This window comes from Heloderma suspectum, chromosome 4, assembly GCF_057233095.1.
Source record: "Heloderma suspectum isolate Gila_16-S chromosome 4, 16-S_ref, whole genome shotgun sequence".
Taxonomy (NCBI): domain Eukaryota; kingdom Metazoa; phylum Chordata; class Lepidosauria; order Squamata; family Helodermatidae; genus Heloderma; species Heloderma suspectum.
Window position 1 is genome coordinate 166,674,533 of NC_139461.1, and position 17,967 is coordinate 166,692,499.

At 46.3% G+C, this 17,967-nt stretch overlaps 1 protein-coding gene across 5 annotated transcripts in view; it reads right to left on the reverse strand.

The window, feature by feature from the left end:
* The window catches only part of ATF6 (activating transcription factor 6), a 113,972-nt gene that overhangs the window by 93,804 nt on the left and 2,201 nt on the right, over positions 1-17,967 (reverse strand). For 2 of the 5 annotated variants that reach the window (XM_084851145.1, XM_084851143.1), the window contains exons 3-9: positions 16,725-16,812; positions 14,834-14,928; positions 14,017-14,146; positions 11,677-11,883; positions 10,425-10,645; positions 6,776-6,961; positions 5,461-5,552 (exon numbers count right to left, since the gene is read on the reverse strand). In XM_084851145.1, coding sequence (XP_084707271.1) covers positions 5,461-5,552; positions 6,776-6,961; positions 10,425-10,645; positions 11,677-11,883; positions 14,017-14,146; positions 14,834-14,928; positions 16,725-16,812 — 1,019 coding nt within the window. Of the gene's footprint in view, positions 1-5,460; positions 5,553-6,775; positions 6,962-10,424; positions 10,646-11,676; positions 11,884-12,152; positions 12,424-14,016; positions 14,147-14,833; positions 14,929-16,724; positions 16,813-17,967 lie in introns of those variants that run through there. The other 3 variants (XM_084851147.1, XM_084851144.1, XM_084851148.1) reach the window with 2 other exon arrangements.

Here is a 17,967-nt window from a genome sequence, read left to right on the forward strand (position 1 = left end):
GCTCTTTCTAAACTTCAGAGTGCTGGTGTAGTAACACAGCAGCTAAGACTACAAAATATCTCTCCAAATCTTATCTCGAACATTTACTTACTTAAGCAAGCTATTACTCTCTTAACCAAAGCACTTCCTCATCCCTAGTCCAGTTTATGGAGAAAATATATTGGCCTACCTTAAACAGTTTTCTAAGGATTGTAGAGGTAATAGATGACCTGTGCTGAAAGCACAGTATAAGATCAGTGGCGGGCAACCACTTTTGGTCCAGGGACTGGATTGCCCCCCTGGACCAAGCTGGCTGGCCAAACATCAAAGGGGACAGGGCCCTGCCCTATTCTATAAATGCTTATTATTCTCAGCATTGGAGCCCCACCACAGGAATTCCTTGCTGAGGGAGGAGTATCTGGTCACCTTATTTTCTCCTTTAAGGAGACCAGTAAAACAAGCCTATTTAGGAGAGCTTTCTGCCTCATGTGGTAATGCTTGAAATGAGAAATTCTGCTCTAGAGTCTGATTTTAGTGTGGTTGTGCAAGTTTTGCTATTAGGCATATGGATTTTTTGTGTGTTTTGAGTTATATTGATAGGATTTTATGCATTTTGTACTGTGTTTTAAACTTTGTAAGCTCTTTCAAGGGCATTGCTGGGATACGGGGTAGAAAAACAGATTTATCACCACCACCATTTGATAGGTCACTGTATTCCTTTCTGGGTCAGGCCCTAGTACACTGCTGGGAGCCCTCTCACTCTATGAAGAGACCAATGCTGCAAACCCATACTTACCTCCCCCCGCCGCTGCCACTTTTGTCAGTCTCATCTGTTTGGTGCTCTCTACCTTTGAGACCTCATAGAAAAAAGCTGGAAGCTCAAAACTATTCCTTCCTGACCACTTTCAGCAAAGCAACAAATGTACTGAGCTAATTCTGCCCCAACCCCTCCACCCGCAAACAGGTTTTATATTAACTACTTAAAGCCGAATGTCCTCTACTGGGGCACAGAAGACACATCATCTCAGGAAGGTCAGCATGTACTTCTACATTTTCCATTCTTCACAGGGTTCATTCACCACATGGTACATTCCCTGATACAAATTGGGCTCTCTCTCTCTCTCTCTCTCTCTCAGCAAGAAGCCTTCTATTCCCTTTCAAAAAATTACACTGGACATGGAAGTAACTCCAAGGAAAAACATACAGGAGGTTTCCACAGATACTGCAAGAAACCAAAGATTACTCAGCTACACTGCTACCCACAACATGGGCACACTGCAGATGCAACACTGACTTCCCACAAGCCATGCTTTGCAGATCAGGAGCCAACTTCATGGAGGTGTTCTCCCTTGCTGGGCTATTTCCCGCTCCCTCCCAGTATTAACTATAGTTTTGCATTACATTGTGTCAAAGAAAACAATCATTTCCTCACAAAGCAGGGACTGAAACCATGGTGCAAGATGTATTTGCAACCCATGATTACAAAGGATGCAGGTTTGTTAACCACGGTTTGTTTTAGTGCAGAAATGAAAAGCCATGGTTAGTGGCAGGAAGGGAAGATATGGGGGGTAATTGACCATTAGGGTTCATATGAGAAGCCTCCAAAGCAGAACTGCAAGGGAGGACAGCAACTTCCACTTCCTTCCCTACCTCCTCCCTCTTCTTGTACTGCCTGGCTGAAGAAGAATCTGTCGTGCCAAACCCTTAATAGGCCATCATTATAGATACAGCCCTGGTACAACATCATGAATAACACAAGCCTGCAACAGTAGATCTCCACTTCTTCCCCAGAAAGTGCCCACAAACTGAGGCTCCCCACTAAGCCATGAAGCTCACTGGCTCACCCTGGGCTACTAGTCATCTCTCAAGCTAACCTACCTTCCAAGGTTGAGAGGAGGAATTGGGGTTAGGTGAGAAGAGACCATATACACCCCTGAGTTCCTTGGAAGAAAGGCAGGATTTCAAAGACATAACTACTCTCTGCCCACATTGCCAGAGTTGATGCGAGTCAAAAAGAGGAGAACCAGTCACTTTGCCATGACATCGGATCGGGGATTTGGGGGGTGGGGGAGAAAAAGTGTGCATGCGTGTGCACACAGAAGAGCATCTGCCCTCACCTCCACAATAGCTTGATCGGCAGAGCATGTGCTGACTCAACAACACCCGGTGCTTAGCTGTCCTCCTGTTTCCCTGGGCCACGTGTCAGACTGATAAACTGGAAAGCCATCTAGCCAGCAAGCTTAACTGGATTTGATTTGTAAATCTGGCTAAAAAACAAACCCCGTGCAGTTAAAATGTCAGAGGTTTCTTTTAAAAAATCCAGGTTGTACAGTAACTGCTCTGCTCTAGCCAACAGTGATATCATTCAAAACACATGCCTGGTTATAAAAGTTTTCTGAGGACAGAACAATCCTTGAGTTAGAGCTGGGAGGTTTCCAGCAGCATAAATGAAAAACTGACAAGGCTGGCAAATGCTAGGAGCAGAGATATTTCCCCCTCCAGAGAGATCTTCCACCATACCAGCTCCTGCCAGCCCTTCCTTGCTAATTAACTAGGTGGAAGCACCATCTACAGGACCACTTTCGAAATAGCAGAATCCCATTTGATAGTACCAATCTAACTGCCTGTAGGTATCCCACACCATACCTAGTGCGTCATCTAAAATTAATATCCAGAGTTGCTCATATAAAGCCTCTCTCCTATGCGCAGCCTTACAAGGATCTCACATGTTCCCATGCGCACTAGAGACAGTGCGAATCCCATGTGTTCCCATTCGCACTACAAATAACTGCTGCCAATTATATTTTCTGAAGGGGGAATGGCCATTGTGTCTTTGTCCCAGCGTGCTTTGGTGTTACCTATAATGTATTTATTTATTACATTTATATCCCACCTTTTTTCCTCCTAAGGAGCCCAAGGTGGTGTACATAATCTTCCTCCTCCTCCATTTTATCTTCACAACAACCCTGTGAGGTGGGTTGGGCTGAGAGTATGTGATCGTCTCCAAGTCACCCAGTGAGCTTCCATGGCCGAGTGGGGACTAGAACCCAGATCTCCCGACTCCCAGTCCAACACTCTTGCCACTACACCACACTGGCTCTCCAGTGTGCATTGGATACAAACCAATATGCAGTACAACCCATGCTTACATGGAAGTAAGTCCCTACTATGTTCAATGGGGCTTAGTCCATTGAACATAGTGCATAGGAGTGTAGCCTTAACATGTGAAGAGCTCCCTGAATCAACATATTTAGACTATCGAACTACTCAGTGAGAGTGCAATGTGTTTCTTTCCTCAGTTGAAGTAAAGGTCAACATTTAAGAACTCCTTGTACAAATTCTCCCTTGATTTGCATCAAGAGATCCTCACAGAGATGTCATCTTCTCCAACTGGCTGTTAACAAGCTTGACCCTGCACAGTTGGGTCCAGCACAGGCTGGCCCAAGTCAAAGAGTGGGACTGGCTGCCCTTTCTCTCTATTAGAGGGCAGACCCAGAAAATTGAAAGTGGTTCCTTTGCCTAGAGGGTCCAGCTGTTGCGTTCCACCATGCGGTAAACTCCCTGCTTTGTCATGTTTCTTTGTTCTGAGAAAACAGTGGCTGTCTCCACTTTGAAATGGGGTGAACGCAGAGCTTTTGGAAAATCCTGTCAGTTTTGAAGACCCCTAACCCTTTAACGTCTAAGCAACATGATCAAGGCAATCCTGTTTCCTACATTATATGTGTTTTTCCACTTTTAGAAGATTTCCTCAGTTAGTTTTAAAATGTCCCATATATTCCAATTGCCTTAAATCAGAAGCAGGCAACTTGTGGCCCTCCAGATGTTTTGGCCTACAATGCCCATGACCCCTCATCACTGGCTGCACTGGCTAGGGATGATAGGAGTTGTAAGCAAGGTGCCCATTCCAGCCTTCTAAATTCTATTTTACTTTTTAATTATAAACTAAGCATGGCCCACAGGAGCTCCCCATCTGTCCCACCCACTTCTTCCCCAGGCTCCGGCCCTCTCCTGGCAGGGAAAAGCTCTCATTTCCAATTAGCAGCCAGGGAGATGGACCTGGGCATGCAGAGGAAGCTGCCAAGTGACTCGGGGTTGCTTGCTTGCTTCAACTCACATGAGAACATCAGCATTATCTATTCAGATGTATAGCTCCAAGGTGCATTTCCCCATACATGGATGGCAAGGGAACTAAGGAGAACACTGCATTTCAGAGAAAGGCACCATCCAGCAGCTGGGCAGGGGGTGAAATATGGAATTCATGAATCCCAAGTGAAAAAACTGTCCACCCTCTTTTAATGTGCTGGCTCCACAGCAAAGCTCAAAGTTATTGTTGGATCTTCCACAACTAACCAAGGAACGTATGAGAAAAGCCTGCTCCTGACACTGTCACTGTAATTGTCTAAAGAGTTCTGCCATCTGGGAACTATTTCTTCATTGTTTTGGTATGGCAAAAAACCCTTGTGCGTCTGCCACATCATCATTGCACACTGTAGAAGATTCTGCGGTATGTCCTAAAGGAGGGGCGCAAAAAATGCAGCCTATAAGCCACAGAGATCCCCAAGCCCTGTCTGTTTGGCCCCCCAGAAAAAAGGAACAATACTCTAGGAATAGAATCTATGGCAGAGGTGGGCAGAAAGTAGATCTCCAGATCTTTGGGACTTCAACTCCCTGAATTCCTGACCGCTGGCCATGCTAGCAGGGACTTCTGGGAGTTGAAGTCCGCCCTATGGTTCCTACCATAGAAACCTCATTCCTAGAGCAACCTAGGAAACAGTGCTTGAAGGCTGCTGTCAGCTGCCTAGGACACTTTGGAAATGGAACTTCTATAGCGGGAATCATAGAGCCTGTTCCTAGAGCATTTTCCTCTTTTTTCCTCTGGTGTTTTTCTGACAAAGTTCCAGGTAACAGAGTGTGGGAGGTCAGGGTCTTTCAGCAAGGAAGTGGGTTAGAGGAGGGAGGAGGACCAGGAGACAGGATCCCCGGATGGCTGGGTGGTTTGAAAACTGAGGGTTCTGGAAGGAGCGTTGGTTTTATCTGATCAAAGCAAGTGCCAGGACTCTGAAACACTCTTGCACAGGAGCTGGATTTGAGTGAGTGGTGTGGATGCGCACATGCTGCACAAGAGTTGCAAGTTGTATGTGACATGCACACATGTGCAACCGCCACCACCCCAGCAGAGACCCGATGTGGCCCTTGGGCTGGAAAGGTTGGGCACCCTTGTTTTAGGTTGATCAGTTCACATGAAGTGCTGGTCAGGCTTCTTGGGCCTCACTTTTGCCCCACGGGAAATGCTCTCCTGTGGATGCTCATCGCAGGGGAGATCAGCAATTAGCAGATGCAAAAAACAGGATTTTTCCTGTTGACCCCAGTAAACTACCACTGCGTAGTGAGAATAAAAATCAAAAGGACGTGCTTCTGTTTTGAAACTACCTCTCAGTATATCCCTGTCTGATGACCCAGGCTCTCCGAAGGGAGTCTCACCTCAGCCTGTCATAATTTAGCATTACCAAGGCGAGCAGCGCCATCACACAAAGCGCTCTTCTCTTTGGAGGGGAACTTCTGAGGCTCTGGTTCTGGGAAAGAAAAGAAACATCAGAGAAAAAAATTAATACGGACAGTCTTCTTACATTGCTTTCTACATTAAAAATGCTATTATTAGTTCTGCCACAAAGGAGTAGCAGCTTTCAGACACAGTTTATAGCACTTTAAGGCTGCTCACATTCCTCACGTATTCACCCTGATGCTGCACTCTGATTCCAATAAGAACAAAAGAAAAGCCCTGCTGGATCAGACCAAGGGTCCATCTAGTCCAGCATCCTGTTCACACAGTGGCCAACCAGCTGTCGACCAGGGACCCACAAGCAGGGCATGAGCGCAACAGCACCTCCCACCCATGTTCCACAGCAACTGGTATACATGGGCTCACTGCCTCTGGTACTAGAGGTAGCACACAGCTATCAGGCCTAGTAGCCACTGATAGCCTTTTCCTCCAGGAATTTGTCCAACCCCCTTTTAAAGCCATCCAAACTGGTGGCCATCACTACTTCCTGTGGTAGAGAATTCCATAGTTTAACTCTGCGCTGTGTGAAGAAGTCTTTCCAGTCAACAACCAACACGGGAAACTGGCCCCCCATGATCCGAATAGGTTTTTCAATGGCATCTCAGGTGGGCCTTGGCAACCTGACTGTACACCCTGCTCATTGTTCTCCAGACTGCTCAGATGACCCCACATTCTTGGCAGTGAGGGCCCAGCATGTGGCCCAAACAAACCAATACTCTGTTTGTGAACCCTAAAACCTGCTAGCTTAGCTTGTCTACTCTCCAATTCATGCAGCATAAATTTATTTATTTATTTATCACATTTATATTCCACCTTTCTTCCATTGTGGAACTCAAGGTGGCTACATGTGGTTCCCAGATAGTCTCCCCTCCAAGCACTGACCAGATTCAAACCTGCTTAGCTTCAGCAAGGTGGCTGCCTCATGTGCCTTCAGACTATTCCCTATAAAAGGCTGCTGGGCACAATTCTGCAGAGATACGGAGCAAGGTGCTACTGATGCCCAGCTCCTCCTTTGATCTAGGTCCCAAAGCCTTAATTCTTAAGCAGTGTCTGGTCACAGGAAGCAAGAGGATGGAGGGTTGCCAACCAGATCTGAATCTACACAAAGCTGGGATTATAATGGCTGGCAGATCCTGCAGTCCAGAGGTACATAGTAATCCAGGGTCTCTTGCCAGCGTGTAGTACCCCAGAAAGCAAACTACCCTAACGCGCACTTTTCACAACCAACAGACCTACCTCCACTGCCAGTTCGTCCAGCTGCCTCTTCAGGGAGCCATTCTCTCTCTTGAGGTGATCATTCTCTAATAGGGCTGCCTTCAGCCTAGCCTCCAAGCTCAGCATGTATTCCTTTTTCTTCCTGCGTGACTGACAGGCCGACTCCCGGTTTTTTATCATGCGCTGCTGCCGTTTCAGAACATTCATCTGTGGATGAGGGCAGGGAAACCGGTAAAAGCCAGGAGCTCTGTCACACTTACAAAGCAGGGGAATCTCACTACACAGGCCAGTGGCACAACCTTTTTTTAACAAAAGGAAAGCCAACAATATCAACACATCACGAAAAGCAACTCTGGAATATATTAATGAATTTTCTTGTTACTTTAATCCAGAGTTCCCATTTCAAACTTCCTTAATTTTGATAGAGATGCATTAACCATATGAGAGACATCCCACTTAAAAGCACAGTGTCTTTTTTGGACAGACATGGCTTTATTTAATATTCCTATTAATTTGAACTTCACAATTCAAGTTCTCTTGGAATGTAGCCACTAGTTACAATGCTTTTAAAGCTAGTCTTCCTCTGGAAGTTCTCTTGAAACTGGCCGCTTCCCATGGAACACTGCAGGATAGCACCCAACAGAGATAAGATGGTATCTATTACCAGACCATTGTTGAGTTCTACAAAAACTGGGAAGCAGCCACCATACCCCAACAGTAACAGAAATCTCAGGCCAAAATAAAACAACCTGTTTGCCTGTCAGCAGAATACAGAAGTGGGGGAAGGACTCCACCTCTGCTCCTTTGGAGAATGGAGCATGAGACTGATGAGTTAGGCCAGGCCAGTATCTCTGGACCTCATGTAGTGGGGCGTGGATGCCTATTTTTTTCATAGCCCTTTCACCTCCACAGTGCAGTCGAGCACATTCCACTCCCACCACTTGACAATGCAGTGTATACTGAGCCGGATGTTTTTGGCTTGTGTTCATGGATTGGCTAAAGGAAAGGAGCTCTTTCATCTCTCTGCACCACTGGAGCGCAGAGGGTTATTTCTCATCTAGCTTAGTCAGAGTCAGTCTGGTTGGTTATGTTTATAATTTGGTCACAACTGGCAGGCATACTGCCAATTTGGGTGGGGGAGGATATGCCGATAAGCACTCTGAGGCATCGTGTGAGTGAAGGGAAGCCCTGCCAAATTTGCAAGGCTTATGGGCTTCAGAGGACCTAATACTGGAAGCATCCCTGGACCCTGCGACTAAGGGGTAGTCCTTAAGGACTAAGGGTCCATCTAGTCCAGCATCCTGTTCACACAGTGGCCAACCAGCTGTCGACCAGGGACCCACAAGGAGGGCATGAGCACAACAGCACCTCCCACCCATGCTCCACAGCAACTGGTGTACATAGGCTCACTGCCTCTGGTACTGGAGGTAGCACATAGCCATTAGACCTAGTAGCCATTGATAGCCTTTTCCTCTAGGAATTTGTCTAACCCCTTTTGTCCACTGGCCCAAGGCTCACCAGGTGGAGGGCTGATGATGCTAAGACCCCCTTGGAACACTGTTAAGGTGTGCGGGCAGTGGAGAGCACGCTAGGCAGATGGTCGGCCCAACAAGGAAGCCGTTGGCTTAGTTCTTGCTGAAGTGGTTTACTTGTACCATAGTTGTACTACTTCACTGACAGCTCATCCATGCAAAAACGAAAATAAAACCCCTTCCACACAGAAAACCAGAATGAGAAGGAGAAGAGTTCTAGCCCAGCTTAACCTTCACCCTAATATGCAGAGATCTGTTTCCTCTTGTGGAGGACTATTCAATCACGTGAATGACCACCTGCCATTTGTACAGCCCAGACACAGGTTTACCACCCAATTAAAATTATTGCCACTGTTTTCTCGCTCCCACCAAAGGCTACGTGCACCCACAGGAGTGGATGGGGAGGTAGGACAGGCAGCCAGCTTTTAACTATACTGCAGATTAGCTAGTTTAATTCAACGCAGTTGTGGCCCTTCGTCAAATCCAATTTTATGTCTCATGGCATCGCTACTGGGCCAAGGGCGCCTCTTAGGAGAGAGATCTGTCCCATCGAGCAGCAAACACACTCCAGGATGCTTTTGCCCCTTTAAAAGAAATTCATTCCCACAGATGGATTCAACAAGGTTTCTGCACCTTTTCCTGCACTTTAAGCAGAATTAAGTCTCCTGCCTGTGCACCTGCCTGTGTCCATAATATATATACAAAAGAACGCTCAACGTATTGGCAAATCGGTTACAGGAACATCCCATACCAAAAGCAAGGTGGTACTTGAGCTTCCCAAATGGATCCAGGAGCTTAAATATTAATTGAAGCTTCAGAGACATTAAAACCATTTTATTTTACTATCAGCAGGTGAAAGAACAGGAAAACAGTTAGCTTAAAGAGGGAGGCCTTTTCAAAAGAAAGGCTACAAAATGCCAAGGATTCAGCTCCTCAAACAGTCCAGAAATATATGGACATTTCAGTACTCCCCTGCACTTCCAAAGTGTGCTTTTATTTTTAACTAGCTGACATCTGACAAATGTTGACACACGTGAGCTGCCAGCCCACCAGGCACACCTTGCCAGGGCTGGGCTGGCAGGGAGATCCCTGCTGGGCAGTGACTTCCTGGGTTTGCCTACCATGATGCAGAGAACACAACTCAGCATGACTACCAAAGAGAGACAGCAGCTCCTCTGTCCCACAGCCACACAGAACGTTTCATGAACTTCAATGTGGCCAAGAATCAGAAGTCCCACAATGCTTTTTATGTATAGAATTCTTTGTCTTTAAATATGCAATGATCTGTCTTTATTCTGAAACTCTTGCAATGTCAGACATTGGGGGGAGCAGGGACTCTACTGTGATTCCAATGCAAGTGGAACCCCTACCCCAGTGGAGGCTGGTGGCTCCAATTTCGGGGAGGGGGGTGTCTGTGGATCCATTCCAGATTTCAGTCAGAACCAGCAGAACTCTAAAGGAGCTACCCAAGGTGCTGAACCCTGTCTCCAACATAGGCTCAGCAAGTTGGACAACTCCTTTAGAGTTCTGGCTGGTTCTGACTGAAACCCAGAATGGATTCTCAGCACCCCCACCCAAATCAGCGCCACCACCTCCACTGCCCAACCCCATCCCAGAGTACTGCTCCAAGGGCCCAAGGCCATCAGCCCAGCTTACAGCTGCCTAAAGCTATGCAAAAGAGGCACCATCATTTCACAGGTGGCCCCAATGCAGATATAGCCAGCCGGGGGATTGATAAAGCCTGAGGGCAGGGAAGACAGCCCAAGCTTGGATGTCATCAGAACCACCCACAGCACCAGTAATAAAATGGTTTGGACAGAAGTCAGGAAACTAGATTCAGACTCAATGGTCATCACTGGAAGCGCTAACCACAGCCCTCTTGAGCTTCCAAGGGTTCAGGAGACACTGCCTGTCACTCATCAATGTTCTGCTCCTTCTCATGAAGGAGGACTGGAGACTTGTAGGTTTATTTGAAATAGAAGTTGCAGAAATGCCAAATCCCACACCAGACTAGAAACCGCGTGCCCTGAACCATAATGTCATTGCTGATGCTTGCCTATAGGGTTTTGGTTTAATCCTGATCTGCAGCAAACATGCTCTGTAGGTGCAATTCCAAGAAGAACTTGGGGAGAACTTACATCCATGTTGGTATTTGGAGAAGTGGCGTGAAGAACAGGCTTAGCTTCTGCTAGGTTTCCATTGGCCAAATTCTTTCCTGCCGTTTGTGACAAAACACTGACCGTGTGACCTGGTAGGGGTGTGATGCCACCAGTGACTGCAATGGCTGGGTTGGTAGCAGGAAGGATTCCAGGTGTTTGAAGATGCACCACAGCAGACTGAGAAAGCATCACTGGCTGACCTAAGAAAGAGACAAAGAGCGCTTACAAAAGGAAGTTGGTTTCTGTGCATGTGACATCTTGCTCCTTGGCAGCTGTACAAAGAATTGCATCCCTCCTATAGTTGAAAACATGCACTTCTGCCAGGCCTAAAAAAACTCTTCAAGTCTTAGGCGCTCAGTCACCTAGAGTGAGATCCAAGGAGTTGCCTTAGTCATACCTAAGGCCTTACATTAGCCCATGAGATTTCCCTCCTTTAAAGAGCACATGATGTGCCACCTCGCATGCTACACTCAAGACTCCCTTCCATTTCCAGAATGGTCACCACTGGCATAGAAACGGAAATTAAAAAAACACGAGCGCCTCTACCAGTTCAGGCCAAGGGCCCACCAAGTCTAGCACTACATTTCCATCAGTAGCCCATCAAACTGCCCCCAGGCAGTTCACAAGCAGCAAAGGCTGGAAAGAGGCATTCTCTGCTGCTCACCACCCAAAAGCTACTAATCAGGGGTATACTGCCACTGAACGAAGGAGGCTCTACATAGCCGTTCTACTGCATACCATCTTCCAGAGGAATCAAGAGGGTGTGGTCTCCTGGGAAGGTATAACAGCCAGCCATTCCACCTGAGGCTGCTGAACAGTACTAATTTTCATTATGGTAGAGTAATAAAGGTTTTCTTCTTCACAAGTCATTTTTCCAAATTTAAAAAACTAATAGATGTATGAAGCAAAAATCATCCATTAATTTCGGTAGCGCATTTCAAAGTCCTCTAAGTTAGAGGCGAAGAAACACAAATCCAAACGCACCATGAGGGTGCAACTGGTTGTTTGCATCCTGGCCCCGCTCTAGATAGGGGCCTACAAAAATAGTACTTGATCCATTCACCACTAGATGGAGATAGCAAACACACACGACAAGCCTGAGGGTTAAAGCTATTTAAACTGCATACTTTTAAAAATGCTGACGCTGATCCCATTCGCTTCTTTAACATTAGAGCTGGCTTCTATCCCATGGACCATGCTATTCCTTCCACCCCACCAACTGCTCACATACCTTTAGGAGGTGCTGGCTGGATAGCGACAACTGGCGGCTGCTTTGGCAGTGTCAGGATTGTTGGAAGAGATGGGATGACAATGGCTTTGGCCTGAACACTGAGGGTGGCCTGAGTCTTTCGAAAGGCAGGCAGCAGCAGCTTGGGCTGAATCAAAGGTTTGGAGGCTAGTGGGTTGCATCGATTAGGGGTCACTGAAGATCCATCTGCTGGGGAACAAAATAGCTCAAGCTGAAGTGCAAATACTGACTACTTTCTAGCCTACGCATTTAGTAGCAGGATGAGCAGTCCTGCAGCTCCATTTCAGGGACAGCATTTTCCTCTGAAGTATCAGTAGGCAGGAGTAGAGATGTCAGAGAATTCCGCAACAGATCTCGATAAGGCCGAATGCAAGTGCATTTGGCCCCCCGAAATCCATCGCGGAACGAAGCCCCCGCCCCCCCCAACCCACGAAAGTTGCACAAAACGGAGCACTTACCTGCTCCTGTCGGCGCTGACTTGTGAATGGTGGCTGCCCTGCGGCCATCATTCACTTCTTCTTCACGGCCTACGTAAATACATACGTGATAGGCTACGTAAATACATACGTACATGCCTTTTGCGTCCCTGCGGAGACCGTGATAGGCTACGTAAGTATTTACGTAGCCTGTCATGGCAGTCTTTAAAAAAAATGTGTACACAAAAGGCACCCACTACGTCATTTGCATTCCCCTTTATTTTGCCGTAATAGCATATGTAAATATTTACATAGGCTAAAACGGTAAAAAATACAGAACGCAAATGGCGGCCGCCGCAGCCGCTGCCATTTGCGTACGCGTGTTTTTTTTTTTAAGCCTGCTGTGATAGGCTACGTAAATACTTACATAGCCTATCACGGCTCACTACAGGGACGCAGGTGGCGGCGGCTATGGCCGCCGCCATTTGTATCCCTGCTGCCCAGCGGCCGGATGTCCGGCCGCGGGTGGAGCCAGCCGGCGGCTCTGCGGAATCGCCGCAGAGCAGAGCCGGCCGGGCAGGATTCCGGGGGGGGCAACCGGAGTGCCTCCCCCCCCGGTCGAGCATTCCAGGGGGAGGGACGGAGCACCTCCCCCCCCCGCCGTGAATGAATCCGTGGAACGGTAAGTGACTTTAGTACATCTCTAGGCAGGAGCAAGGGGGAGCAGGAAGTGGTATTGCATCAGAAAGTAACTATAGGACAGGTGTGCCTTTAAAGGTCAACAAATCTGGAGATTTTGGTTAAGACTGAAGTGATTTAAATACCCATACACTTTGCAAAACGGGCTGGTTTGCACCTGGGAAGAGTCTAAGCGAAGCCCAAAGCTTGCATAGTCCCGCCTCCCCTCTCCTTCTCCTGCATGGCTGTGAGAAGGTCTTTGCTAGCATTTACTCTCAGTTTCCCCCCTAATCCTGACTTGTCATTACATATAAACCGGAGATCATGGTTTAAAACAAACTTTGGTCAGTTTTGAAAACAAGCCAATTCCGAATCATGGGTCACTCTGGTTGTTTCACCAACCAGAGTTTGTTTTAAACTACAATCTCTGGTTTGAATGTAACAATATGCCAGGACTGCGGGGCGGGGGAGGAAAAGGGGAGCAGATGCGATCCTGAGGCTTCACTTGGGCACTTCTCTGTTCATGCCAATAGTACTAAACTATGGTTTAGCATTACATGCAAAGAAGCCAAGTAGCTCGATACATTTCTGAAATCAAGCAAGAGACCACCCCTTCTAATTGCGTGCACACTGTGTTTTGCCCAAGAGGTCACTGCAAGCATCTCTCTAAGAATCAGATGCAGATAAGTGATCAGAAAGGAAGCTAAGCAGTAATAGAGGTAGGATGACGTAACACTAACACCATCCATTTATATACCACATTTCAAGTGTTTAAAAGACATTCTTAATAGGGCTACAATGTTTAGTTAAACTAAGTCACTGATTTTGAATGAAATGGATTTTAACTGCGGCAATTAATCAGGCAGCAAGTTTTTTAAAAAATGGCTAACTAACCATTTAACATAATCATTTGCCATCCCTGTGGATGGTAGCCCATGCTCCCTTCACTCACACAGGAGAGATGCCTTTGCTATGACAAGACCTCCTGCAGTATGTGCACACATCACCTAAAAACAAAGAATTATTATTTCTTCAGATTATATATATAATGCACATTTATGCAGCTCTAACAGATTAATCAACTGCCTATAGGTACATATACAATTCATCATCTAAGATCCTTTTCACTAAGCGACAGCTCTAATTTTCAGCTTTTTTACAACAGTAAAGTAGGCCAGGATTATAATCCCCATATTGGAGATGGCCAGAACATGCAGATCAGTCATACCAGAGTGATGTGTGGTTTTGGGTTGGGGCTTCTTCTCCTTTCGTTCTACAGGTAAGGAGGGACTTTGAGAACTCTTGCCATACAAAGAAACAGGAGATGGGTGGGAACTGGAACCCAACTCTACGCCTTCCTGGGGAAATTAAAAAAACATGCATACAATGAGACCCTTTTTGCTGCAAGAAACAAGCAGAAGACAAGCACCTGCTGGCAAAAAGGTCTGTTCTCAGATCTGCAGTTCTGACCCCATTCTATCTAGATTCTAGAACATTTCCCCATATGATTAGATCCCCAAGAGTCCAATCCAGGTCAGGAAGTCCTTTCCTTTATAAATCATTTCCACCCAACACCCTGGAAATCCTGCAGTTACCACAGTAGGTGGAAATGCTGGACACAATGGTGGGGGGAGGGGAAAGAGGAGAAACACAGATTCAAGGAGATATGGAGAGCTGCTTGAAGTCACAAGAACGTCAGTGAAAAAGTTACTGCCTGCAGGATCTGGTGGACAATGTCAGTCTGTAGACGTGGAAAACAAGTAGTCAAATACGAGATCATCCAAGGACTACTCAGTGACCTTAGCATTAGTTCTGTTCCCCTCAGAAGAGAGAGCAGTCACTTCTTCCTTACATCATTCTTACTGCTGCAAAGGCTTAATTCTGGGTCATTCCCAGATATTTTCTAGTACAACACTGGTAGAGGAATGTAAGAGTTGCAGAGCAGCAATTGCTCCTTCACATCAAACAGGTTATTGCTTTGAACCCTAACTTGGTTACATGCTGCATCATTCTATCTGACTAGCCCAACGTGCTGAACTGCTTACAGGTACATGTTGTACTGAGGAATCCACAGATAAAGGAGAAGGAACAGAGTCTGTTGACGTGGCTGGTGACAGGGGCTCTACTTTCCAGTCTGCATCTGCAAAATGAGGAAGGAGAAAGAATACCAGACTCAAGACCCCCTTAAGACGCTGTCCAAACCTCTCTTCTGCATTTAAGTAAAGCACCTTAAACAGTTTCCTGGGCTGGTTTGTTTCTGGAGGGCATCCTGAATGAACTGGAAGAGGACAACCCACTCTGCCTTCCCCTCACAATGTGGATGCAGCATTTGTTCCTCTCACAAAACATTTTAGCTGTAGTTGTGTATTTTACTGTGGCTGCCTTAGTAGCATGGATGTACAGAAAGGCGAGTTGGTTTCAACACAAAATACAAGCGATGCACTAACTTCCTATTTTACATGGGCATTTGTGTTGTCCATTTTTAGAGAGATAAAATCATATCACAAACTTGTATCCACCTGACCTGCCATTTGGCATTCGCTTGGATGGCTCCGCCCCCCCGCCCCTTTCATCTCAGTTAACTTTCTGAGCACCTCCAGATATATCTCCTTGAGTTAGAGCAGCAACATTATAACATAGTTTGGCCATGCTTCTCCTAAGGTGGCCTCTTATTCAAAGGAGAGCTCATTCCTACTGTGCCAACCATTTAAGCTTAGGGTTAGAAACCCTCACTCCAAATCCGCCCCACACTGGCATCTGGACCCAGCCAGCATCAGCTCTGCTCAGCTCATCTCCTTTCCCCTTTAGGCAGGCGTGCACCAGCAAAGAAGCTTGTCTAGTCAGCGTGTGCTGCTGCACCCGTCATTTCAATTCCCCCACAATGCCTCCAGGGACCCGACAGGCGGGTGCTGGCTTGGAGGTGGCAGGTGCGAGGGGGAGGGGGGAGAGGAGAGGAACAACAAGCCAGCATCTCAGTAGACATGTGGAAGCAAAGCATGAAGAGGGTGCCCGGAAGCAGGAAGCCAGCACCAGCCTGTTGTGGGTCTTGTTACCGCACCTGCTCCCGCCTCCTTTTGCTATGCAAGAAACATTCATGTACTGGCCATTACTGGGTGGATGCTCTGACTGGCATTTCTCAAGTTTGCATTGACTGTGCTGGATAGCACTCACCCAACATCGTTTGTTTGTTTGTTTTTATACTGCCCAATAGCTGAGGCTCATTTCCAACACCAACAATTCATTTTCTCCTTTCCTAGCTTTAGCCTAAAGCATGAGTGACAGAGAGTGCCCTTGCTCAACTAAGGAGACCCTCGTCTCAAGGAAGTAGCTGTCATAGGCTATTTGCTCCATTGTTTTTTTCCACCATCTTTTATCACCTCAGGACATTCCTGACATTATTTCATGATAGAAACTGGGAACATTTATGAATTTTCACTGAGAGGGAGAAATGGACAGTTCCACTAACTTTAGGCTCTGGCTTCACCCACCGGCAGCTCCAGCCCCAACTGACTCTTCCATGGGTCAACAGTCCTTCATTTAAAAAAAGAAAAGAATGAAGAATCCTGTGACACCTCAAAAACTGTCCCCTTCAAAAGCTTATGCCAGAATAAAGGCACAATCCTAAGCACATTTAGACAGAAAAAAGCCCTACAACTCTCAGCATCCCCCAGCTAGCATGGTTGCCTGCGGGATTCTGAGAGTTGTAGGACTTTTTTAAATCTAAACATACATAGGATTGCACCCTAAATTTGTTAGTCTTTAAGGTGCCACAAGCCTATTGTTTTTGCTGCAACTGACTAACGTAGCTACCCCACTGGAATTTTTTTTTAAGCTTTCCCTTCCCTGATTAAGCTATGCCAGGAAAAGGGATATCTTTAAAAGTTGTATCTAGTGTAACAACTACCTACCACGAAGAGCAACTCAACCTGAAATTACCTGCTGGGGCCTGCTTTGAAACATCCAATGGACCGGCCTCCCAAGACATCAGATCTAAATCAAAGTCAAGGTCACAAAGGTTGTTCTCCTACAAATTACAATGAGGAAAGTTACAAAGAGAATAGAAACCAGGTGTGCAGAAGCACATGAACAGTAACTCGAAGCACTACTTTGTTTGCTGTACCTAACACACTGCTGTTAAGCAGGCTGAAGGTAAAGACGGTCCTTTGACTGAAAGCGATCAGGCAATGATGGGAGATGACCATTTGAAAATCTGCTCACCTTTAGCGCCCTTCCTTTACCGCCCTCAATCCTAGATCACTTGAATCCAAACAAGATCCACTGCACATCAGGTCTGGTCCGCTGAGGTCCATTGCCAGGCCTTTTCAGATGTGGCCTGACAGCTACAGAATGCCTTGCCTAGATATACCTGTTTGAGCCTGCAGTCTTTTGTGTTACTGCACATTTCTTCTATTTTCATTAGCATTCAGTGACTTACCATGAATTTGAAACTTGTAGCTATTAGTGCTGCATGATGCCGTTTATTGACTCTATTTTAGTAACATAAAGTACTGTGGTTTAATTGGTTGTTGCAAGATAATGTAAACTGCCTACAGTGGAATGCATACAGTGCAGATATCAGTTGCTAAAATAAATGTTTACATATAATCAACCAACGTACTGGATCTGTAAACCTTTCCAAAACTAAATTAACAGTCACCTTGCCCACGACAGCCTGGCTACCTCAAACATCAGTTACGTACCTGGCAGAGTGCTTTTGTTACATACAAACAAATATGAGAGGGATAGAATTCATACGTCAGTACGCTTTTCACACACATTGGCTACAAATGTAAAGCTGGGGTGGACAACTCGTGGCCCTCCAGATGCTTTGACCTACAACTCCCATGACCTGTCATCCCTCACCATTGCCTAGGGCTGATGGGAATGGTAGGCCAAAACATCTGATGGGCCACAAGTTGCCCACCCCTGATGTAAAGTTAATTTTTTTAAGCACCTCTTTTATACACTGTTGAGGAAAATGTTCCTTTAACGATCAAACGTTATCAACTGAGCACATCATGAGCCGTTGTGAGCCTTAACAGTGGCTTTAAAAAACAATGTTTTAAAACTTAATATTTTACTTTTTTCCAGATTTCAGTTATCAGATGTTTCAGATGCTCCAAGCCCCAGAAATCAAAGCCAAGATTACGGTTATAGTTATTTGCATAAAGGCATTCAA